This window comes from Antechinus flavipes, chromosome 4 (genome assembly GCF_016432865.1).
Source record: "Antechinus flavipes isolate AdamAnt ecotype Samford, QLD, Australia chromosome 4, AdamAnt_v2, whole genome shotgun sequence".
Taxonomy (NCBI): Eukaryota; Metazoa; Chordata; class Mammalia; order Dasyuromorphia; family Dasyuridae; genus Antechinus; species Antechinus flavipes.
The window spans coordinates 479,507,303-479,530,791 of record NC_067401.1 but is presented as its reverse complement, the minus strand read 5'-3'; the positions used below and the strand labels follow the sequence as shown (position 1 = coordinate 479,530,791).

Below are 23,489 nucleotides of genomic sequence, written 5' to 3'. Positions count from 1 at the left end.
CCGAACCCTGCAGGGGGGAGGGGCTGGGGCATCCCTGGTGCACCGCGACGGGTGCCTGAGGATGGTGGAGGTCGGTCATGTGGGAGCAGCAGTGGGAGGTGCGATGAGGAAGGGCGCATGGGGCATGGCCATGGCACACTGTCTTCAGAGGCTCCCGTGTACTAGCTGTGTGACCTGGCTCAGCCTGTTTCTCCATCTAAGACCCTCCTTCATCCTGGCCTTTGGGAGGCCCCCAAGAAACAGTGAGCTGCACTTGTGATTACGCTCACCGTGGCCGGGGCCCTGAACCTCCGCACTCCCTCTGTGTGCCACGCTCCCAGCCCTCCACGGGCCATCGGGAGGTTCTGAAGAGCAAAACAATGGCAGGCGCTTGGAAGAGCCTCCATCGCCACTGATTGCAGGAGAAAGCTCCCGGGGTGGGGGTGGGGGAGCCGGAATTGGATTCAGGGGTTTCTGTGGGCTTTAACAAAGCTGATTCAGCCTCAGGTCGGCCTCTGCAGGTTCCCCAATAACGTGCATTCAACGAGTGAACTAAGACAAACGGTGTCCCCTCTTTTTTGTCCTTACTAAAATGACATGTTAGGAATCCAGTTACACCGAGGCCGAGCCGCTCAGCCACAAATAGTCCCCCTGGACTATTTAGGGGGATCCTCTGACCTGGGGCGACTGGAGTTCCTTCTGAGCTAATTCTGTCCTGCTTTGGGCACAGAGCACTTTCTCTGACGAAGGCCCACCCATTTTACAGATTAGGAAATGTCCAGAACTGGGCAAAGAAATGACCTGCCTAACCGCATTCGTTGGTCTGGACGGGGAGTTGGGGGACAAAAGACAAAAACGCTGCCAGGCTGACTTGGCCTTGGGAGGCTGGGGGTGGGAGGGTGGGGGGTGAGGGGGAGGAGCCCAGGGGCCTCGCAGGAGGTGGTGCTCCCGCCCCAGGGGCCTTGGCAGTGCCCTCCCTCTGCTACTTGTTGCCACATTTTCTGGCCCATGAGATAACACGCATTTATCTGTGAGAAACAATGTATTTCAAGGTCTGCAGATGCTTCCCAGCTGCTCCAGGGGAGCCCCGTGGGCTGGGAGCAACGGGTTGGCCCCGTTTTGGAGAGGACGAAGTTCAGGCTCTGAGAGCTGTGTAGGATGTGACACGGGAGCCCGCTCTTGTGGCCGAGCCTCAGGATTCTGGGGTCACTGCTGGCTGGGAGGATCCCGGAGTGAAGGAGCCATGAGATGCAATGGGGCAGCTCAATGGCACCTGGCCCTGAGTTAGGAAGACCCGAGTTTTAATGCAGCTTCAGACACTTTAGGTGACCTTCCTGTGTGATTCTGGGCAAGTTACTTAACCCCAATTGCCTCAGGAAAGAAAAAAATGCAACTTCCCCAAGCATCTGGTCACTGCTGGGGCTGGTCCCGGACTCTGGCAGTGTCTGACATCCGTTGAGATCCATCCCACCCTCGGGCCAGTCTGGAGACAATGAGCCTTCCTCACCCACTTGGTTTTCCCCACGTGGATGGTCAGGCCAAAGTCTATGTGGGACATGAATGTCACCGGCACTGGGGGAGGGGGGGGCGTCTGCATCTGTGAACATCCTCTCTGGGCTGAGTGGTGAACAAAGGGGCCTCCCGGTGCGGGGTTTCCCAGGTGCCAGGTCGGGGTGGCGGCCGCTGTGCAGAATGGGGTCCAAGCGCGCCCCCCCAAGGCTCCCTCTCGCTGCTGGTTCTGGGTGTGTTGGGGGCTGGCACCTCAAGGGCCAGACCCTGCCGGCTGAGAAAGTCCAGGCGTGTGGCCTCCAGCTGCCGGCTTCCCTGGGGATGGGTTTGGTCTGGGCTCTCCCCACCCAGACCCAGAGCCCGCCGGCAGGTGAGGCCCCAGGAATCCATACCCTGCAGACTTGGGGGGAGGAGGGGCCTGGCTTGCAGAGGAGTCGGGAGGGGGTGTTCAGGGGGCTACTCTGGAGCAGGAGGAGGGTCATTGAAGCTATCGGATAGGGAGAGGCAGGGGAGCAGGCTGGGGGGCCCCAGGAAGTGGGGGCACAGGCGCTCTTCCAGAGAGGCTGAGTCGGATACCTGTGGGAGAGCAGGCAGGCTGAGGCTCTGGCCCTTGGAACCTTGGCTGCCCGGCCCAGCTGGGCTTAAGAGGAACCCATCTCAGCCCCACAGTCTCCGTGTGTCAGGCGGCCGGGATCGCTGCGGCCCCCGTTCCTGGCCCCGATCCCGAGCTCCGACCTCAGACCCCAGGCAGGCAGCCCCGGCAGGCCCGGGCCCCTGAAAGCTTGGGCCGTATCTGCCGCCCGCGCCCCGCTCGCTCACCGTGGGCAGGTAGCGGTACTCCCGGCTTTGGGTCGGGTCTACGCTGGCCAGCGCCTGGATCTCGGCGTCCCTCGCGTTTGCTATTCTCAGGTACAGCTCGGTCTGGCCGGCCTGGGGCCCGGAAGGAGGGGCAAGCTGAGCTGGGAGCCGGGGGTGGGGGGATAGAGGGGGGTCCCGCCTCCCACGCCCAGGGACCGCCACAGACCTGAGGGATGGCATTGAGCTGCCTGGGGTCGAGGCCCGGTGCCCGGGGCAGCACCCGCAGAGGCAGCCTCCAGCGGCCGCTGAGCACCCTCCGCTCCCGGTCAAACAGCGGCAGGCTGGTCCAAGCCTGCGGCCTCGGCTCCCGGCCTCCGTCCCAGAGGCCCCAGGCCTGAAGCTCTGTGACCAGCGTCACCGCCAGGGAGGGGGGCAGCCTGTCGGGGCGGGGGCAGCCGGGCGTTGGGGAGGGAAGGACCCGCGCTCCAGGCCCAACCACGCTACAGAGGCGGGAAACCTGAGGCGCTGCCCCGGGGGCTCTACAACTGCGGCCTCGGACGGCCCGGGCCGGGAGGGGCTGTCACTGACCTGGGAACGGGCTGCCGCGCGGCCAGGACGGCGCAGTGGCCCAGGGGAGCCCCCGGGGTGGGGGGCAGCGGCAGGCAGGGCCGCGGGGGCAGGGCGGTGCCCGCGCCGCTCTCCTGCCCCGCCCGCGCCAGGGCCGTCACCAGCTGCACCTGCGACCACGCGGGCTCCAGACCCAGGAGGAAGTCATAGAAGATGGCGAAGCCGGCCCTGCGGGAGGAGGGCACGCGGGCTGTGGCAGCAGCGGCCCCTCCCCTGCCCGCCCCTCCCGCGCGGTCGGGGGGCTCACCCTGGGTCGTAGGGAGCGGGGCCCAGCACCTCGGGCGGGGGCAGGAGCTGGCGGCTCTGGGCGGGGCCTCCCGGCCTCTCCTGCGGCAGAGAGACAAGCGCGGGGTCTCCAGGAAGCCTTCCCCGCCGTGGAGGGGAGGGGAAAGGAGCGGGAGCCCAAGGCACATGGAGGGGGGGGGGGGGGGGGGGGGAGAGCGCACAGCACGGGGGCGGGGGGAGGAAGGAGCGGGAGCCCAAGGCACATGGAGGGGGGGGGGAGAGCGCACAGCACGGGGGCGGGGGGAGGAAGGAGCGGGAGCCCAAGGCACATGGGGGGGGGAGGAAGGAGCGGGAGCCCAAGGCACATGAGGGGGGGGGGAGAGCGCACAGCACGGGGGCGGGGGGGGGGGGAGGAAGGAGCGGGAGAGCACGGCCTGGGAGGGCTCCCCGCTCTGCCTTCCCCCGCCTCACAGCTGGCCCTGCCTGGGCCTTTGAGTCTCCCGCCACGGAGTCCTCACCATCAGGCCTGGCATGGGAGAGTCTCCGGGGAATCCCGGGGCAGGAGGCGGCAACGGAGGAGCCACGGGGGGTGGCAGGCGGGCAGAGCCTCCTCTTCCTCTCCGGAGCAGCCCGAGCCCCTCCTTCGCCTGGGGCTCCCGCGGGCCTGAGGGCAGAAACGCGGGGTCCCGGCATCCTCCGCGCTGCGGCCACCCGGCGCGGATGGGCCGGGAAGGTTCCGGGGCAGCGCCGGCGGGGTCTCCGCGGTGACACCGGCCAGGGAGACCACGCCGGGGAGAGGTTATGGAGGGAAGCCCCCCCCCCAGTCCCCCAGCCCACGTGGCCCGACCAAGGGTCATCTCCGCGGGGAGGCCCGGATGCGTCCCGGGCCGGGTCCCCAGGGCGCAGGAGGAGTCCTGGAGAAATCCTTAGCCGGAGCTTGGCCCGGGGTCGCCCGGCCCCCCGCTCCTTTTACAGAGGGAAGGAAGGGTCTGGGGCTGGGTTTGGAGATAAGATGGGGTGGGGGGTTGTACAGAAGGGACCACACACCGGGGAGCTGCCAGCTGGGGGCTAGGAGGCTCCAGGCAGAGCCAGCTGCGCCCCCCAGCCCTGCCTCTCCCCTCCCCGGGAATCCCAGGCCTCCTCCCTGGGGGCTCCAAACCCTGGTGTCCTGCCCCCGGGTCCTTCCCCGGCCCACTCCTACAGCCAGAAACTGGGTTCCCAGAGGGACTCTCCCCCTAACGGGTGAGGAACCGAGGTCAGAGAAAAAATCCTGCCCAGCTCCGGCCCATCTCTTCCCCGCCTCTGCCTATGGGAGCCGCTTCTGACCCCGGTCCCAGAAGCTCTCGGAGCCCCCTTTGTAAAAAGGAGGTGAAAATGCTGGACCAAAGGGCGGAGAGGGACTGAGCTGCTCCCCTCCCAGGAGAGGAAGCTCCTTCCACCGCCTGTCAGAGCGGCTTAAACTTTTCCCCTTTTCACATTTGTGTGTGACCCCGGGTGCGCAGGTTTGTAAAACAGATACAAGAATCAAACATTTACCAGGAATAAATGATAATTTCCCAATCCCTACAGTTACAAGGCTCCATATAGGGCAGAGAACTTTGAGAGCACTGGGAGGAGGGAGGAGGGAGGACGGAAGGGATGAGGGAGGGAGGAAGGGGAAAAGAAGGAAGAAGGAAGGGAGGAAACAAACGTTTATTAGGTTATGTACCCAGCACGGAGTAGGTACTTTTATAAATATCTCATTGATGGTCAAAGGGTAGGAACAGACAACTTAAAGATGAAGAAATTAAAGTTATTTCTGGTCATATAAAAAATGCTCTAAATCACTTGACTGGAGAAAGACAGCTCTGAGATACCATACACGCCCGTCACATTGGCTAAAATGACAGGGAAAGGTAATGACGCATGTTGGAGGGGATGCGGGAAAACGGGGTCACTGACGCATTGTTGGTGGAGTTGTGAACGAATCCAACCATTCTGGAGAGCAGTGTCATACTGAGCACCCCCTTTGACCCCGTGTTTCTGCTGGGCTTCTATCCCAGAGTCTTAAAGGAGAGGGAGGGACGCACTCGGGCAAGAATGTTTGTGGCCGCGCTTTTTGAGGGAGACAGAGCTAGAGAGTTACCAGAAGTAGGCAGTGACCAGGAGGGGATGTGAGAGAGCCTCCAGTCCTGGGCAGGGAGGTTATTCTCAGCAAGGACCCAGCCCTTGATTACAGGAGACCTCAGAGGGGAGCTCTCTCCCATTAGGGTAGGAAGGGCCCCCTGACCTCCTTCCCCCCTTCCTGCCTGGCCAGCCCGACATCTGTGCCGGGAGCCTGACCAGCGGAGGGACCTCGAGGGTCTTCCCGGGGTCCAGGGGTGTGGGCACTCACGCTGCCGGGCTCTCCGGGGTCCCCTCTGGGTCTGCAGGGCCAGGATCTCAGTCTCCAAGTGCCTGTTGATGGCTTCCAGGGCCTGCAGCTGTGTGTCTGGTGCCCGCGGGCCGGCGGCCGGCTTCCCTTCTGTGGATCAGTGGCCTCTGACTCCCTCCGGCCCGGCCTCCCTTTCCCTCCTCCCTCGGGCCAGGCTCCCGTGGTCACTCACGCTTCTGCCCCGCCCTCCCCTCCAGCAGGGCGGCTTCCAGGTGCAGCTCCCATATCTGGGCCAGGACCCCGGGGTCTCTGCCTCCGGCCTGGAGATAGGACGTCTGCAGAGCTCTAGGGCGGGAGGAAGAGGAGGCTGCTGAGGGCCGGCAGTGCTTGTGCACTTTGTCACTGCCAAGGCTTGATTTGGGATGGACGGGCCTGTGTCCGGTCTGGGTTCTTGGACCAGGGAGAGTGGGTGAAAGGACACCTGCTGTGGAGGCGGGCGCCCCAGGCCCCGCCTGCTCCCCTGGGCCTCGGCCTGCTCCCCCGTCCGGCGGGGAGGGCTGGCTGCCCCGGGACCCTCAGCCCCTTGCCCCCAGGAGGAGCCCCTCGCTCGGGGCCTGGCTGGGCAGGACCCCTGCAGTGCGGAGGAAGCTTGCCCCTGCCTCCCTGCCGGCCCCCTGGGCTCCCCCTGGGCCGTCCTTGGCCGTGGCAGCCCCGGGACCCCCGGACACGACAGGCCCGGCCTCGGCCCTCGGCTCTCACCCAATCTCCGAAGCCAGGACTCCTTGGCTGGCAGGTAGGGCTAAGGGGCCCAGCGGGGGCCCATCCCCCTCCTTCCCTGCTGGGAGGTCCGGCTGAGTCCTGGGGAGAAAGGAAGGCGGGGGTGGGTGCGGGGCTCCGCCGGGCCCTGGCCCCCCCCATGCTGGCTGTGAGGACCCTCTGGCCGCGGGTGTGGGCCCTGACCCCGAGCAGGGGGAAGGGGCTCACCTCGCCTGCAGTTTGTCCACGCGCTCCCCAAGAGAGTCCAGAGCCCGCTGGGTCCTCGTCTCCTGGGCCTGGATCGCCAGCATCACCTGGCCCAGGACCCCGGGGCCGGCGTCGCCCCCTGGCACCTCCCCCAGCTGCTGCCGGATCTCTGCAGGGGCGGGAGGGCACGGCTGGCACCCAGCTTTGCCCCACCCGCGGGCTCCGAGGACACAGAAGTCCTGCTGGCGGAGGGGGGTGATGGGGCCAAGTGCAGATCCCCTCAGCCCCAGCTCCGACCCCCCGGAGGTCCTGGGCCCACTCCCGTCCCCCCCTTGTTCCAGCCCTCGCCGTACCCTCCCGGTGCTTCTCCAGCCGCCTGGTCCGGGCTCCAATCTCCGCCAGCCGGCGAGCGTGAAGGGCCTCTAAGTGGGCGCGGGAGCCTGCAGCGCCCTGAGGAGAGCCGAGCTGCTCCTTGCTGCCCCCGGGACCCGCGCCCCCCACCCCTGTGCACAGGGGGTGGAGCCCAAGGCCTGGAGGCAGGGTCCGGAGCCCCCTGGGCCCGTCCCCTCCACGGCCTCCCCACCTTGAGACGGCCCCAACGGTCCTTTCCCACAAAGCTGGGGCTCCGGGGGCCTTACCTTCCGGGGAGAGGCCGTGGCTTGCAGCGAGACTCGGAGCCTTTGAACCTGGGCCAGGGAGGAAGGGAGGCCCTGTCTCTGTCTGAGGCTGGAGGTCACATAAAGGGTTCCAGGGGCTCCGGGGGGGGGGGGGCGCGAAGGTCTGGGGGAAGGGGAAGGGGAGGGGGAGATCCGGGGGGGGGGAGGGAGGTGAAAGCTGAGGGGGCACAGGCCCACAAGGACCCTGGGAGCCTTTAGGAGCCCTCGGGGGGGGGGGTTCGGGGAAGGGGTCGTCCCCCAGGCACCTCATCTGTCAGCCTTCTCAGGGTGTCTCCACTGGCTTCCCCCTGGTCTAGGGCTCTTTTGTGGGTCTCCACGTGATCCTCGGGCTGGTGGGACTGAACCTGGCAACAAGATCCCGGCTGAGGCCCCCGAAGCTCCCCCTGAATGTGGGGATTCTGACCCTGCAGCAGCCTGGGAGGGCGGGAGGGCCCGGGGCTGGCCGGCTGCCACTCACTTTTCTGGGGGGGGTCGGGCCCTCCCTGGGGGGCCCCGGAGTAAGGTGGCCGATGCAGAAGCGATGGGCGTGGCTGTCCCGCAGCTTCCTGGAAGGAAAAACCATGTCGCAGGCCGAGCAAGGAAAGGCCCCCGGCTCCCCCGGGCCGGACGCCATCACTGCCGGGACAGACACGGCCCGGCTCCCCGGAGGCCCGGACGGAGAACTGGCCAGGAAGAAGGCAGAGTCCCCGGGGAGCCGCCGACCGAGTGGCCCCTGCGGGACTGCCCCTGGGTGGGGCCGGTCTCCAAGGCCTCCTGTTTGTGTTTGGGACCAAGACTCCAGTGCCCAGCAACCCCGGGCGGGGGAGGGCCCAAGCTGCCCTGGGCTACCATCTTGTGGGAGAGGGTCTTCTCCAGCCCCGCTCGGGGCTTTCCTCCATCCTACTCCCACCTCCTCTTCCCGCGCTTTCCCCCCTGGGGGGGGGGGTCTCATGGCCCCAGACCCTCAGTTCGGGCCCCAGTCCCACCCGGAGCTCTGTGGCCCTTGGGGTCTCGCTCCCGCTCCTCTGAAGCTTCCTCCCCAGAGCCTCCTGTCTCCCAAGCACGGGAACCTCCTTTCTTGTGAGAAATGAGGGCCTGAGACCAAGTTAGAGCCGGGCTCTTCTTACCCCCCGCCCTCCCACCACACTAAGCCAGCGCCAGTGGCTTGGAGCCCCCAACTCAGAGCCAGGATCTCCCCGGGGAAGGATGGCAGCTTCATTCAGATTTACGCCCTCACCCCTGGGGACCCCCTAACCCCCCGGGGATTCCGAGTCCCTGTGGGCAAAGCCCAGACCCACTTGATTGCTTATTTCCTCGCCTTGTTCCCCCCAAATGCTCTTCCCTCCCACTGCCCTCTGGGACGCCCCTTCCTTTTTGGGCTTCCTCCTCCCGGCGCAGCCTCCCTGCCCGGACTGTCCAGCGGGCACCTGTTCCCTCCTGCCCCGGGTTCACTGGCTGAGAGGACGTGGGCCAGGAGAGGGACTTCCGACGGCTTCTCTCCCCTTCGCCACTTCCCGGCTCTCACCTCCTCCCTCAGTCACTCCTCCACCAGATCAGAATCCTGGCGGTCAGCGGCTGCCCAGCCCTCCCGGTCACTAGGCTGCCTTCCTCCCTCGGGGAGGATTTGCTCAGTTTTTCTCTCTTCCCCAGCTGGGGGCCATGGCTGTACAAACCGCCTCTGCCTCAGCCCCCCGATCACCTCGGTCCCTTCCTTAGTCCCTTCCACCCCTCGGCCTTTGACAAACGCCCGGTGATTCTGAGTTCCCTCCTCTGACCGGTCCGTGGCTTTCCACGGCTCCCTCTGACTTCCTACAGCAAATCCCGCTCCTGGCCACATCTCCCAAATGCACCCGCCATCACCCGGAGGCAGCTTCTCACCCCTTCTTGCCCAGATGAGCACCAGAGCCTCCGTCTCCGTCCCCCACAAAGGGGACCTTATTTTTTACCAACGAAAACTGCAGCAGAGACCCCCTTCCCTACCATCTCCTTCAACCGCCTCCTTCTCAAAAGCACTTACTGGGGCGTGCCAGGTTCTGTGCCAACTGCTGAGGGGGCACGGGCAAAAAACATTCTTGCCAGGCTGAGCCAAGATGGGGGAGAAAAGCCAGGAAGTTGCTTCAGCTCCCCCCAGTTTCCCTTGAAAACTACAGTAAATCAAGCCTCTAACTGCATTCTAGGGCCACAGAACCCACAGAAAGATGGAGTGAAACCATTTTTCAGCTTCCGAAAACTTAAGAGGGTCTCCAGGTAACCTAGGTCAGACTGCTGTCTTGGGTCGGGGGAAGTGAGGGAAAGAGGGAGAAAACTTTGAAACAAAGTTTTACAAAAAAGAATGTTGAAAACTCTCTTTACGTGCATTTGGAGAAGGAAAGTCTGGCCCGCCTCACTTGGGTTAAAAGGGAGTACGGCACAGCACAGATAGGGTCTGAGCAAACCAACTTCTCCTCTCAGAACTAGATAAATCTAACTACAAAATAAATAATGAAGTGAATAGAATTTTAGAAAACTTACATATGATAGAACTCTGGAGAAAACTGAATGGGAATAGAAAGGAATAAACCTTTTCCTCAGTGATGATGGCACCTACACAAAGACTTACCGTGTGTTAAGACATAAAAACTTTCCAATCAAATGCAGAAAGGCAGAAATTATTTTTAAAAATCATGCTTTTCAGATCACGATGCAATAAAAAGTATGTGTAAAAAGGGGCTCTGGAAAGAGGGACTAAAAATGTATTGGAAGCTAAATAATCCGATCCTAAAGAATGAGTGGGTCATAGAAAACAAAGAAACAATCATTTCATCAAAGAAAATGACAACAATGGGACAACATAACAAAACTTAGGGGATGAAGCCAAAGTAGTTCTTAGGGTAAGTTTTACATCTTTAAATGCGTACATGAATCAAATGGAGAAAAAGGAGACAAACAAATTAAGTATGCAACTAAAAAAGATAGAAAAAGGACAAATCAAAAATCACCAAATAAATACCAAATTAGAAATTCTGAAAACCAAAGGAGAGATTAATAGAATTAAGAAAATCATTGAACTCGTATATAAAATTCAGAGCTGGTTTTATGAAAAAATAAAACAACCCCTGGTTAATTTGATTTAAAAAAAGAGAGAAGAAAACAAAATTACCAATATAAAAAATGAAAAGGGTGAATTCCTTACCAATGAAAATTAAAGCAATAATTAGGAGCTCTTTTGACCAATAAATCTGAGAGTCTAATGAAATGGATGAATATTTACAAAAATATAAATTGCCCAGATTAACAGAAGAGGAAATAAAATACTTTTTTTTGAAATGAGAAGAAAATTTATTTTTCAATTCCATACTTATTTTTGTGCAAAAACAAATTTTTGGAGTATAAATTCTCAAGTTTTCTACAACATTTGTAAGAGAAACAAGAACTTTATTATATCCTCTTAATTGAAAATATATTTCACTATATCCTTTTTAAAAATTGTTTTATTGCCATATGATAGTTTTAAATAGATTCTCTGTTTCTGTTGTTTTTAGGGTTTTTTTTTTAATAATAGCTTTTTACTTTTCCAAGTACATGCAAAGATAGTTTTCAACATTCACCTTTGGAAAAACTTGTGTTCCAAATTTTTCTTCCTCTCTTACCCCTCCCTTAGATAACTTAAAAAAAAAAAAATCCAATATAGCTTAAACATCTGCAATTCTTCTAAACCTATTTCCACATTTGTCATGCTGCATAACATCTGACAAATCAGATCAAAAGGGAAAAATAAAACAAATATGCCTCAATACACATTGTCTTCACAGTTCTCTCTCTGTATACAGATTGGTTCTTTCTTTTGTTGAAAAGATCCAAGTCCATCACATAATCTTGTTGCTGAGTATGGTGTTCTTTTGATTCTACTCACTTCACTTAGCAACAATTCACATCTTTCCAAGATTTTTTGAAATAAGTGTGCTTGTCAGTAAATACAATACTCAAATAATCACATTTTAGAAAAAAAAAAAAGAGCAAACCACCAATGAAATCCCTAAGAAAAAGTCTTCAAGACTGCACAAACAAAATCAATACAACCAAAATTAAAAGGGAAGTAGGAAGCTAGAAAATTTTTAGTCAGTATTTCTGATAAAGGTCTAATTAATATAGAGAACAAAATCAGATTTATAAAATACAAGCCATTCCCAATTGATAGTCAAAAGATATAAACAGGCCATTTTCAGATGAAGACACTAAAACTATAGTTAATATGAAAAAAGGCTCTAAATCACTTGATTAGAGAAAAGCAAATTAAAACTCTAAGATACCATCTCATATCCATCAAATTAGCTAAGATGACAGGAAAGGAAAATGAAAAATGTGGAGAAGATATGGGAAAATTGGATCAATAATGCATTGCTGGAGTTGTAAATAGATCCATCCATTCTGGAGAGCAATTTGGAACTATGCCCCTTTAAAGGGCTTTGATTCAGCAATAATATCATTGCTGTGTCTGGATTTTAGAGAATCCTAAAAAAGGAAAAAGGACCCACATGTACAAAAATATTTATAGCAGCTCCTCCTGTGGTGACAAGATTAAAAATTGAGGGGACGCTCATCAATTGGGGAATGGCTATAAGAAATGATGAGCAGGTGGATTGCAAAAAAAAAAACCTGACAAGATTTACATGAATTTATGCTGAGTCAAGTGAGCAGTATCAAGGGAATATTATACACTTATTTCCAGTTTCTTGCCACTACAATAAGGGCTGCCACAAACATTCTTGCACATGTGGGTCCCTTTTCCTCGCTGGGTCAAAGGTAGGCACAGTATGATAACTTTTTGGGCATAATTCCAAATTGCTCTCCAGAATAGTTGGATCCGTTCACAACTCCACCAACAATGCATCAGTGTCCCAGTTTTCCCACGTCCCCTTCAACATTCGTCATTATCTTTTCCTATTGTCTTAGCCAATCTGAGAGGTGTGTAGTGGTATTTCAGAACTGTCTTAATTCGCATTTCTCTGATCAACAGTGATTCAGAGCTTCTTTTCAGATGACTAGAAATGGTTTCAATTTCTTGATCTGAAAATTGTCTGTACATATCCCTTGACCATTGATCAACTGGAGAATGGCTTGAATTCTTATAAATTTGTGGCAAATCACCATATATTTTAGAAATGAGGCTTTTATCAGAATCTTTGAATGTAAAATTGTTTTCCCAGTTTATTGAAGCATACTATTTTCACTTCTTTTTCTTTTGTTCTGATTCTTCTTTTACAATATGACTAATGTGGAAATAAGTTTAACATGATTGTTCATGTATTGTTATGGGCCAGGGCTTGAAACAAGGTGCTAAGGTGGAATTGATAGCGACAATGTTTATGTATTTAGTTCTTATTAAAGTTCACACCTTTAAGAGAGCATATATAAGGAGGAGCTCCCACAAGCCCACAGAAGCCTGAAGCCCACTCTCTCAGAGGCAGAGTCAGATTCACTCCAACTTCCACCTTTGTGCTGGCTGAGGACTTCAGGAGATTCAGACCCAGGATTCAGTGGAGGAGATTCACAAGTGAGGGAGACACAAGCCCACTCTTGGAGGTGGAGTCAGATTCATTCCATATTCCATCTTGGTGCTGGCTGGAGGCTGAAGCTGGCGGAGACAAAGGACTAGCGGCAGGAATCAAGGAGAGAGAGGCCTCTAAGAAAGCTAAGAGGGCCCAAGGAAGGAGACAAGACTTAAAAGGAAACAGTAAAGGATTTGGACTTTAACTCTTGGCTGCATTTGAGGTGATTATTACTCTGAACTGAAACAAAGGCTGCTTCCAGAAGCCCCCCGAGAAACCTGCTCCCAGAGAACAATATATTTTAGAGAAGAGCATTACAATATATAACCTAAGCAATAACAAAAAAGACATTCTTACTTTCAAGGAATTCCCAGTCTAATGGAGGAGGCAAGGTAAACAACTATAGTCAGCTCTGCCATACGATGACAAATCACTAAACAATACAATCTTGCCGTAAAAATAAGTTTATAGCAAAAATGGGTTTAGGGGCATAAAACACAACAATTTAATCCGTGATGTATAAACAAAAAGATAAGAACCTAATGAAAATGAGAAATATAATGAGCAGAACTAGATCATTATATACTTCAACATCGATACTGTTTGAGGATGTATTCTAATGGAAGTGGCTAATTTCGACAGAGAAGATCTAACTCAGTTTCAATTGATCAATGATGGACAGAAGCAGCTACACCCAAAGAAACACAACACTGGGAAATGAGTGTAAACTGTTTGCATTTTTGTTTTTCTTCCGGGGTTATTTAGACCTTCTGAATCCAATTCTTCCTGTGCAACAAGAGAACTGTTCAGTTCTCTGTTTCTTGCAAAGAAAAATTTGCATAAACAGCACAAATTGTTCATAATATTTCAGTTTTTTTGGAACAAATTCATATTTTCAAAAAAAAAAAAAGCACAACAGAACCATGTACAAACAAGGTATATCCAGGATTAATGTATTATATAATGTTAATATATGATATCATATATCAGAGAAATGAAGACAGAAGGAAGACACTAGCATTAAGGGGGGGTCAGGAAAGGCTTCATGTAGCTGGTGGGACTTTAGGTGAGACTTGAAGTCTGGGAAGCCAGGAGGAGATGAGGAACTAGAGCATTCTGGGCTCGGAAGACAGCCATGAAAAATGCCCAGAGCCAGAAGATGGAGGGTCTGTGAGAAGAACGGTAGGGGTGCCAATAGATCACCTGAATATATGAGAAGGGGGTGTAATGAAAAGATAGGAAAAGCTCTTCCCAACACTCCAACTCTTGTTACTGCGATCTTTGGGTTTACCAAACATTATGCCTTTTTTTTTTTTTTTTTTTTTTGGGGGGGGCACTCCAGTATCGGTTTTGTAGTTCACTTTGGGATCTCCATTTTAAAAATTTCCCATGAGATTCTTGATTTTTTCTCCTCCATATAAATTCTTCTACCATCTTAACTATTTAAAATATTGCTCTGGTAGTTTGGTATAGCACTTTGCTAAGTCAATTAATCTAGGTAGTATTGACACTTCTATTATATTGGCTACCAACGAGCAGTTAACATTTCACCATTTAGCTATATCTTTAGTGCTTTAAACTTTAGTGTTTTACAGTTGGAGTCACAGGGTCTCTGGGTGCATCTTGGTAGAAACACTCCAAAATATTTTATATCCTGCAATTTTGCTGAACTTATATTTTGAATTACATTTTAAGTTCATTCTTTGGGGTCCGCTAAGTAAATCTGTGTATCATATGTAAAAAAGAAGGAATCTGTTTCCTCTTTGCCTAAACTTATTCCCTCGATTTCTTTTTTTCTTCTTCTTTATAGTTCTCAAGCTAGAATTTCTAGCACTATGCTCAACAGTAGTCGTGATAACGACACCTTTGCTTTATCCTTCATCTTACTGAAAAAAAAAAAAAAACGACTTAACTTTTCTCCATTATATATTGTTTGCTTTTGACTTTAGCTAGTTATCATGTACTGTATTGAGGAAAGAGAAAAAATGAAGTAACCAAACGAATACACAGTTGAATAGTACAGCCGTGCTAAATGTTTTACAAATATCGTATTTGATCTTCACAACAATTCTCATATTATTCCTATTTTATAGTTGTGGAAAGTGAAACAAACAATAGTTAAATGACTTGTACAGGGTCATATAGCTAATAAGTGTCTGAAGTCAGATTTGAAGTCTTCCTTACTCCTGGCTCAGCACTCCATCCAGTGTATCATCTAGTAGCCTCTAGAAAAGTCAATTTATTCCTGTAATTATAGTTTTTGATAAAGTAAATGTTGCATTTTGTTAAAAAGCCTTTTCTGCATCTATTGATTTTATTAATTTTATATTTATAGTATTCCTTGTGTTGAACCAGCCTCTGCATTCCCAGCATAAACTCAATCTAGTCAGATGTCTGCTTGCCAGCATATAATTTTTCAAAAAATTGGTATTCATTTGGGAATTTTCTTCTATGTATTTCTTTCTCAGTCTCTCCCTGATTTAGGTCTCGAGACCATATTGGTATCATAGAGATTGGAAGGGTTCTTTCTTGTTGCAAACATTTTATATAAAACTGGAATTATTCCTAGAATAAGTGATTAAATTAACTTGCAAACTGATCTTGTCCTAGAGCTATTTCTTTGGGAATACATTTATGGCTTGTTCAACAACTTTGATATTGCATTATTTATTTCTTTTATTTTGTATTTTTTCCCAGTATTCATTTATTTCCTCTAGGTTATCAACTATAATTGGGCAAAATTGCTTCTGAAAATTTCCTTGATTTCAGTTGAGTTTTTTCATTTTTAATAGGGAACAATTTGGTTTTCCTTTTTCAGATAAATCAAAGTAGCGGGTTTATTTTTTTCAACAACTTTATTAGCTGTGCATACTGTTTGATCCAGAAGTAGCACAGCTGGATCTGTATTCCAGAGATTTACAAAAGAGGGAAAAGGACCCACAGGTGCAAAAATATTTGTAGCAGCTCTTTTTGTGGGGGCAAAAAATTGTAAAATGAGTGCATTTCCATTAATTGGGGAATGGCTGAATAAGTTATGGCATATGAAGGTAACGGAAAATTATTATTCTATAGGAAATGAACAGGCTGATTTTAGAAAAACCTGGCAGATTTGCATGAAGTGGTGCTGAGTGAAGTGAGCAGAGCCAGATCGTACACAATAACAGCAAAATTATATGATCAGTCATGACAGCTCTTTTCAGCAATTTGATGATCCAAAGCAATTCCAATAAACTTTGGATGGAAAATGCCATCCACATCCAGAGAAAGAATTATGGAGACTGAATGTGGTGCAAAAAATACTACTTTCACTACTTTTTTCATTATGGTTTTTCCTTTTTCTTTCCCAACATGACTCTCATAAAAATAGGTTTAAAATGAAAGCATATGATTTCTTTAAAAAAAAAAAAAACAACTTGATACTTACTATGATAGATGTGAAGTTGACACGATGATTTTGGAAGAAACACTTACATATTCTATTGTGTATCAGAAACTATGACAAACACTTGGATTATAAAGAAGAAATAAATTAAAAAAGAAAAAAAAAAAAGAAAGCATATGGGGGCAGATAGGTGGCGCAGTGCATGGAGGACCTCAGACACTTAACACTTCTTGGCTGGATGAGCCTGGGCAGGTCACTTAACCCCAACTGCCTCAGCATTAAAAAAAACAAAACGAAACAAAAAACATATGTATAATATATAACATTGTTTGGTAATATAGAGAAGGGAAAGATGAGGGAAGAAAATGTGCTATAAACCATACTTGTAACTGGAAAAATACTATTAAAATTTTAAAAAACCCTAACTTTATTAAGAAGCAGGTTTAGCAGTTTTTGCTTTCAATTTTGTTGATATCTTTTATTTTAAAAAAATTCTATTTGTTTTCTTTTTTTTTCAACCTTTTAAAATTACATGATCAATTCACTGATTTGTTGTTTTGGGTTGCATGCCCTAAATTCTGCTATTTTATCTCATTATTCTAATTTTCACTGAGGAAATTATCACCCTCATCATCAGCAATTGGATATAGAGAGCAGCAGGCTTGAAGTTCAAATGACATAGAATCTACTAGACAATAGCTTTACAACCCGAGCAAATAACAACCTGTGCCTCAGTTTCCTCATCTGTAAAATGGACTTAATAAGATTATTGTGAGAATCAAATGTTTATAAAGTGTTTAGCACTAATGCTTATATGTCATTACTACAGTTATACTACAATTACATGTTTGAGACAATATATTAAAAATTATATTCTCAAAATATTTTTAATTCTTTAAGGATTTTTTATTTTCCAAAACGTATTTCTTTATAGAGTTAACTTTATTTTCATACAGCTAGTAAGTGTTAAGTGTCTGAGGCTGAATTTGAACGCAAGTCCTCCTTGCAGGGCTGGTGTTCTACCCACTCTACCATCTAGGTCTTACCCCCAAACTGTTTTCTAATCTGATCCACTATCCTCTTCCATTTTATGGATGAGTGAATTCCAGGGTTACTATTATACATGCACTTTTCTCCATCCTGTCATTATACTGCACCTTTTTCTTCCACGTCCTTCTTTACAAAGAGGAAAATGGTTAAGAGGGCATTTCTCTGAAGAAATGGTTTGTTTCCTCTTTCTTGCAGTGTTCCTCTTCTCCTTCTTCGCTACCTCAGGTTTTTATTATTCCCTACCTTTCAATTCCCCTTCATTCTTCTCTCAAAAAAATCCTGCTTGTTTGGCTTGAATGGCCCCTTACCTCTCATCAAGGTTCCAAGATTCCTCTCCTTCTGCCCCCTTTTCTGCTTCCTTCAGTTTCTCTTTTAATATCATTCTATACTAAAACCTCTCTATGTGTGGGGGTAAATGTGTTAGTCTTCTTTGTCCAGTTCAGGTGAAAATGAGTTTCATGGGACATCTCTTTCCCCTGACTCTTCCTCCTTGACTATTCCACCCTTTGCTCCTCCCTCCTTCCCCAGAAAGGATCTTTGATAACTTTGATAGCAAGGTGTGATCTTCCAGTAACTGTAGTTTTCCCTGACCTCTTTACCACACTATCTTGGTTGGGGGAGGTGTTTTTGGCTCAGTTCTTCAACAGAATAGAACCCGCTCCAGTGTGGTGACTAACTCCTTCCAGGGCTCCCTTACCCAGGTAGGCTCTGACTAGGGTCCTCCCTGAAACATCCCAGCTTCCATCCAAGACTTCGGAGATGCCTTGGACTGGCCTTAGCTTGGGATGGGGTTTGGGTAACAGGTTCTCCCTGGAACTCTTCCCTTCCTGATGGGCTCTTGTATCCACAAAGGTCTCACCCTGCTCTCTTTCAGGATTCCTGGATGGACATCTTCAGGGGCTTCTTATGGTTTAGAATGGGATACTTTAAGCCCCACAAGGATGTCTATGATGCTTCTGTGCAGCTCTACACTCTGGCAAGCTGCCATCTTCCCACAGTGAGAAAGGGTGCTTTCGTACTTGAGCTCCCAGTTATCAATGAAATGATGTCTGGACTAAAAGATCCCTCAAATCTGCATACATCTACCTGATCAGAATGCAATCTCTGCAGAAAGGGACAGCCAGGGCTTAGACCAGTGCCTGATACAGAATAAGCATCTCAAGTTCAGCAAAGTGGGACTTTTCATCTTTTTCCTTCCATTGGCAATCACAAGGATTCTTTTGTACTACTCAGGTCTGGTTTTTTGCCTAAGGAGAAAAGGAACAAGTGTTCTTATTCTGCCACATAAAAAAGCAAACGAATATTTTCACATATGAAGTAAAACAAAAAAAGGGGAAGGGTTGCAGAGGAACCTCTGTGTACTTACAGTTTGCTTTTCCTTTTATAAATCCAGCAGGCCATCCTTCCTGTCTGCTGGTCTCGATTATCTTCAATGATTCTCTTTTCTTTATAATTGGCAACCTTATCAACATCCTTCTTTCTAACTCGTTCCCGATGGGAAACCAAATCCAAGACCATTGTAACAAATTGTCATAATCGGACCAATCACCCCCACGCATGTCCTACTTCACTGTGGCCTCTGGACGTAGGGCTGTCCTTCCCAAGTTTTCCTGTGGTCACGGTCCAATTTCTCCCTCCTCTTTGATTCACTTCATTCAGCATCAGTTCAGGTAAGTCTTTGTGGCTGTTGGTTCTTACACTAACCTAACGGTTCTGCCTTTGTGGGGACTCGGACTTTGTGTTTTCATAACTCAACTCCAGCTACTTTCTTCCAGTGCTGCCTCAGGATTGGAAGACCTTGGATTAAAATTTCCCTTGTGACACTAGATGCAAGGAAGGGTACATCGCTTAATTTCTTGGCGCCTCAGTTTTAGCATATGTGAACAGTATAATAGCAGTATCTATGCCCCAAGGTTGTTTTGAGAATCAAATGAACTGATGCAAAGCATTTTACATTTCACAATTAGCTAGTGAGAATAGTAAAGGGGAAAGCTGGAAGGGTCGATTCTGGCACAATGTAAGGGAAAACTATTTCATGTGGAATGGGCCACTGGGAGAGCCAATGGATTTCCTGCAGTGGAAGTCTTCTCCAGAGGCTAGAAAAGGTCCACTTGACAATGGAGACGCTTTTAGGTAGACACCAGAGGGGAGGACCTGGGAGTGGCAGGTTTCCCAATTCCTGACATTCTGGGACTGGTTATTGCTCAAACACCTCCAATGGGAAGCCTTCCTTTATTGCCCAGAGTCCCCCTGACTTCACACTGACCCTCCTTGTCCTCTGATACCAGGTCCTGTAACCAGGGCACGTGCCCATGTCATCAGCTTCAGAAGGGAGGACAGGGTTTTTGTTTCATCAGAATCCAGTATTTCTCCGACCCCATTTGGGACTTTGCATGCAAGGGATATTTAAATCAAGTATAACTTGATGCCCCTCCTCCAAGAATGGGGCTTCCTCCCCTCCCCCCAGTCCCTTGGCTGAGCTTACAGAACACACAAGTAGAGGGGGAGCCCAGGGCATTACCCGAAGGCCCCAGCTTCTCTGTGTCATTTGTCTGGGACTGGTCCAGGGGCTTCAGTCTACCAAGGGGAGATGTGATTGATCCAGGGGGCACAGGCACCTCCTACCAACACAAAAGCAGGGGCTCCACACTCACTCTGCTGGGTGTGACAATGGAGATTGGAACAGTGAATGAGCCCAAGAAAAATGTCTGAATAAAGTATGATCTAAACCTAGCGACCAATGCCAGAGACCTCCCGGTTGAAAATGGAGAGAGGGATGTGTAAAGATATTTCAGGGTGAAGAATGAGTCATCGCTGGGAAAAGACGTAAGATGGGATGGGGCTCTGTCCTCACATGAAAGGCCTGGAATGTCACTCACATCAAGGTACCAAGGAGCCACAACATCCACCTTCCACTGTCTACTGGAAAGAAAGGCTTTAGAAAAAACTCAAGATCTATCCCCAGATTTATAAACTAATAGCACCACCAGAAAATAATGAGGACCACTTCCCTTAAAACCAAACTTTCTCACACAAGAAGGACAATTTCAATTGGCAAACTGATGCAAAATATTTATTCCAAGTTAGTTATTTTTTGATGCAGTAGTTTTTCCCCTTATACAGACTCATGTGATAACCACTTTTTAAAATCTGTAAATAATGTTATCAAAATAATCTTAATCTTTGAAATCTCACAAAAATTTATATTTTACAATCCACCCTGAATATCAAGGCTGCAAGAACACAACAATTCCTATATCCAAATATTTTACAGCTGTATCCAAAAAGGAAAAAAGAAAACCCACAAATGCTTGGTTAAGTGATGAAAGCTGCCCGAGCCGCCAAAAATAAAAGAAAATTAAAAATCCATGTTATTTGCATTAATTTAACACAATTATAACTTCCCATAGTCATTTTGTCATTGACAATGATTGTTTGAGCACATTGTGAGTAGCCCTGGGCTCCAGAGAGCCTAGGGCAGGCAGGGGGGGCTGGCTAGGGTGGGTGGGGCTGGGTTAGAAAGCTAACGGCTGCCAAGGTCAGGCTCTTGCTCACTTCTGCCACCAGATCTGTCAGATGCATTTTCTGTCCTACACACACAGTTGCACACAGAAATTTGTGTGTATGTGTGTACTTATATATTTTATTTTTGTCACAAAATTCCCAGCTATACAAACTTGACTCTATTAAGCATAGAAAAGGCTGAACCAAAAAAAAGAGAGAGAAGGGGAAAAAAAAAGAAAGAAAAAGAAAAAGAAAAGAAAAAGAAAAAGAAAAAAAAGAAAGCCAAACAAGCCAATCTCTCTTCTTTGGGATCATTCCCTTTGTGCACGAAGGATTCAACAGCAATGAACAAAGAAAGGAAAAAGAACGATTTCATTTATACAACCCTGACGGGGAGCGGAGCTGGACAGGTCCCTCGGCTCAGGCCTCGTCATCAGAAGTTTCGCTGCTGCTTGTCTCTGTGCCCGAGTCCTCGGCCTCAGGCTTCAAAGCGTTTCTCCAAGTGGCGAAAAGGCCCGAGAGGCAGCGGCTCTGAGAGAACCCGTTCCTCCCAAAGCCGTTTCTTCTTAGCTGGGGGAAGGGAAGAAGGTGACAATTACTGTGAGCAGGGGCTCTCCCGGGAACAAGATGTGAACTTGCAATCTGAACAAAGCTGTCCCAGGGGCTCTCAAGTCCAGAGCAGTGGGATGGGTGGCAGACATACCTTCTCTGTCTTCATGTGGAACTCTCTTAGCTCGTCCTCAGTGAGGGGAAGACAATTCTCATCATTCTCTGGGTATTCCTGCCAGCCCATTGCTTTTAATAGCCTGCTCCAACAAAAGGAATGTATTAGATGAGAGAAGCTTGATAGCTTCTGGTCACTACCTGCTCCTGTCCTGTTCCCCTATTCTCTGTGCTTGTTGGGGACAGGCAGGCACAGAAACAACAAGCACTAAACTATAGTATGTCTTGGCGAAAGTAAAGGAAGATTCATCAAAAAGATGAATCCAATTGAGTCCAAAAGAAGACCAATTGACCACGTTTTATACAAATACAACTCCAAACTGTGAATCCAAGGATAAGCAATCACTCTAGGGGATTCAATATTCAAGAGTGGATTCAATATTCACATTAATCAGGACCTTTAAGACAGCCAAAGCCACTGAAGGGATTTCAGAGGAGAAACGTTACCGATTGCCAGAACCAACTGGCTCAGGGGACCTGGAAGAAGTTCTTCCAGGGCAGACTTAAGTGTCTTAATTCAGGAATAATCAGTCTTTCTGCTGACCTCTCCCCCTGATCCAATGCTATGACCTTTTCTGGACACAAAAGCACCTACAGCTAGAACAAGTCTGTTCTTGATTTGGGGCCTTCAAAGAATGATCTAGACCAGTGTGGGACACAAGACTTTCTGTGAAGAGATGCTCTGTAATGGCCTCCTGAGATGACTGCCTGCCTATGGCCTGCAGGCCCCCGGTACCTTTTAGCTACTTTCCCATACTAAACAACACTCCCCACACTGTTTTCTTTCACTCACCTGTGTTCTGCTTCCAATGAGAGAGAAAGGCCTTCTCCCTCCTCCATTAGGGGGAGAGTGAGGCCATTCTGATGGCAACCCTCTTCCCCATTTTCCTTTGGTTCTGGTGTGCTGTTCCCCTCCATCTGCAGCAGGGGAAAAAGAAATCACCTGGGCAAACTGTTCTTTGTGAATGAGCAATCTTAAGCACCTAAATATTGAATAGTCTTTCTCCCTCCTGCCCAGTTCTTTCGTCCAAGGGAACTATGAATTTATAGAGTAAAGAACTTCCAAAATAAGTACGAGAGGCCATTGTACCAGCTGAGTTTAATCCACTTCACTAAAACCCTTTTTTTTACAGTGGTTAATAATCTGCATCACACTCATGAAATTTGGAGGGGTAAGCAGAGTAATAAAAGACTTATTGTGAGAAGGACAGTTTCTTAAGTGTGAATGAAGAGCGAATGAACCAAAACCCCAAAACATCTACCTCCAAGTTCTAACTCTGGCTCTCTGTGAATGGAAAGTACTTAAGACAAGCACAATTTAGCTACTGTATGATAACATCCCCCAGACCTAGCAAACCTCTCAAAAAATCATCCTAAAAATCTAAGACTCTTAACAGAGTCTGGACAATCATGAAGGTTTCTGTGATAAGATCACTAAATAATACCAAGGAAGTGGTAGCTTGATACGTATTTTCTGTTGTGAATGTGGGTTATTTTATCTTGTTAGCCCAAGCTCTGTTGGCTTAAATCTAACACTTAAAACAAGAAGACAAAGTTTCCTGAAAAGCTCTCCCAAGTTGCCTAAGGAAGAAAGAGATGAGGATGAATTGACAAAATTAGGAACATATTAAGCTTAGAAAGGTGCTAGGTTGTTAAGGATTTTAAGGGAGGCCCTGAACCAAAAGCACAACAATATGGGATATGTCCTTGCTTACCTACAAACCTAAATTTGGTTTTCCTAATGTAACTGTGCTTGAACTAATAAAAGACAAGAGTGGCGAGAAGTATTGCTTTGTCACTACTCTGTTTGGAAATGTTCTGAAACTACCAGTATTGATTTTGTGTCAGTACAATTTAGGTCAAGGTAACCAAACTAACAAGAAAAAAAAAGCTTTCAAGGTACAGTAGGGCCATGATCCCTGCATTTTAGTTTTTGAAGAATAATAGACAGATCTAAGAGTGGGATGGCCAGATTCAAGAAGCAATTATTAACAGTTCAATACCACCAAGGCAGAAGATCCCCAATGTTATTATGGATTTGTGATTGGACTTGTGCTATTTAATATTTGTGTCTATGATGTGGATAAAGGCTGAGATGGTACTGCTGGTCAAATTTGCAAGGTGACATAAAGCTAGGATACAATGGAAAATGAACAATGGACACACTGGATGGCAGTACTGAGATCTACCTT

The 23,489-nt window shown here is 49.1% G+C and overlaps 2 protein-coding genes across 4 annotated transcripts in view; both read right to left on the bottom strand.

Moving 5' to 3' along the window:
- Window positions 1-1,002: 1,002 nt before the first annotated feature.
- On the bottom strand, window positions 1,003-8,967 carry CCDC17 (coiled-coil domain containing 17). The gene is made up of 16 exons (XM_051996865.1): window positions 8,924-8,967; window positions 8,538-8,642; window positions 7,589-7,676; window positions 7,377-7,475; window positions 7,093-7,140; window positions 6,808-6,904; window positions 6,476-6,623; window positions 6,251-6,349; window positions 5,724-5,836; window positions 5,513-5,641; window positions 3,657-3,802; window positions 3,161-3,240; window positions 2,875-3,081; window positions 2,513-2,723; window positions 2,308-2,418; window positions 1,003-2,064 (listed from the first exon to the last, which is right to left on the bottom strand). The coding sequence occupies exons 1-16, from the start codon at window positions 8,965-8,967 to the stop codon at window positions 1,945-1,947; spliced, it is 1,845 nt and encodes a 614-aa protein (XP_051852825.1). The 3' UTR covers window positions 1,003-1,944.
- Window positions 8,968-20,121: 11,154 nt separating this feature from the next.
- GPBP1L1 (GC-rich promoter binding protein 1 like 1) overlaps window positions 20,122-23,489 on the bottom strand; it is a 61,578-nt gene continuing 58,210 nt past the window's right edge. For all 3 annotated transcript variants that reach the window (XM_051999853.1, XM_051999855.1, XM_051999854.1), the window contains 3 exons: window positions 22,091-22,215; window positions 21,278-21,380; window positions 20,122-21,144 (listed from right to left, as the gene is read on the bottom strand). In XM_051999853.1, coding sequence (XP_051855813.1) covers window positions 20,995-21,144; window positions 21,278-21,380; window positions 22,091-22,215 — 378 coding nt within the window. In that variant the 3' untranslated portion in view covers window positions 20,122-20,994. The remainder of the gene's footprint in view (window positions 21,145-21,277; window positions 21,381-22,090; window positions 22,216-23,489) is intronic.

Bases quoted from the DNA above. Each gene is read 5' to 3' on its own strand.
- CCDC17 (XM_051996865.1), bottom strand. From the start codon at position 8,967: ATGGCGGGTGCATTTGGGAGATGTGGCCAGGAGCGGGATTTGCT. The intron at 8,643-8,923 runs GTAGGAAGTCAG...GGAGTGACTGAG, and splicing joins GGCCAGGAGCGGGATTTGCT to GGAGGAGGTGAGAGCCGGGA. The intron at 3,241-3,656 runs GTGAGGACTCCG...TCTCTGCCGCAG, and splicing joins CTCCCATGCCAGGCCTGATG to GAGAGGCCGGGAGGCCCCGC.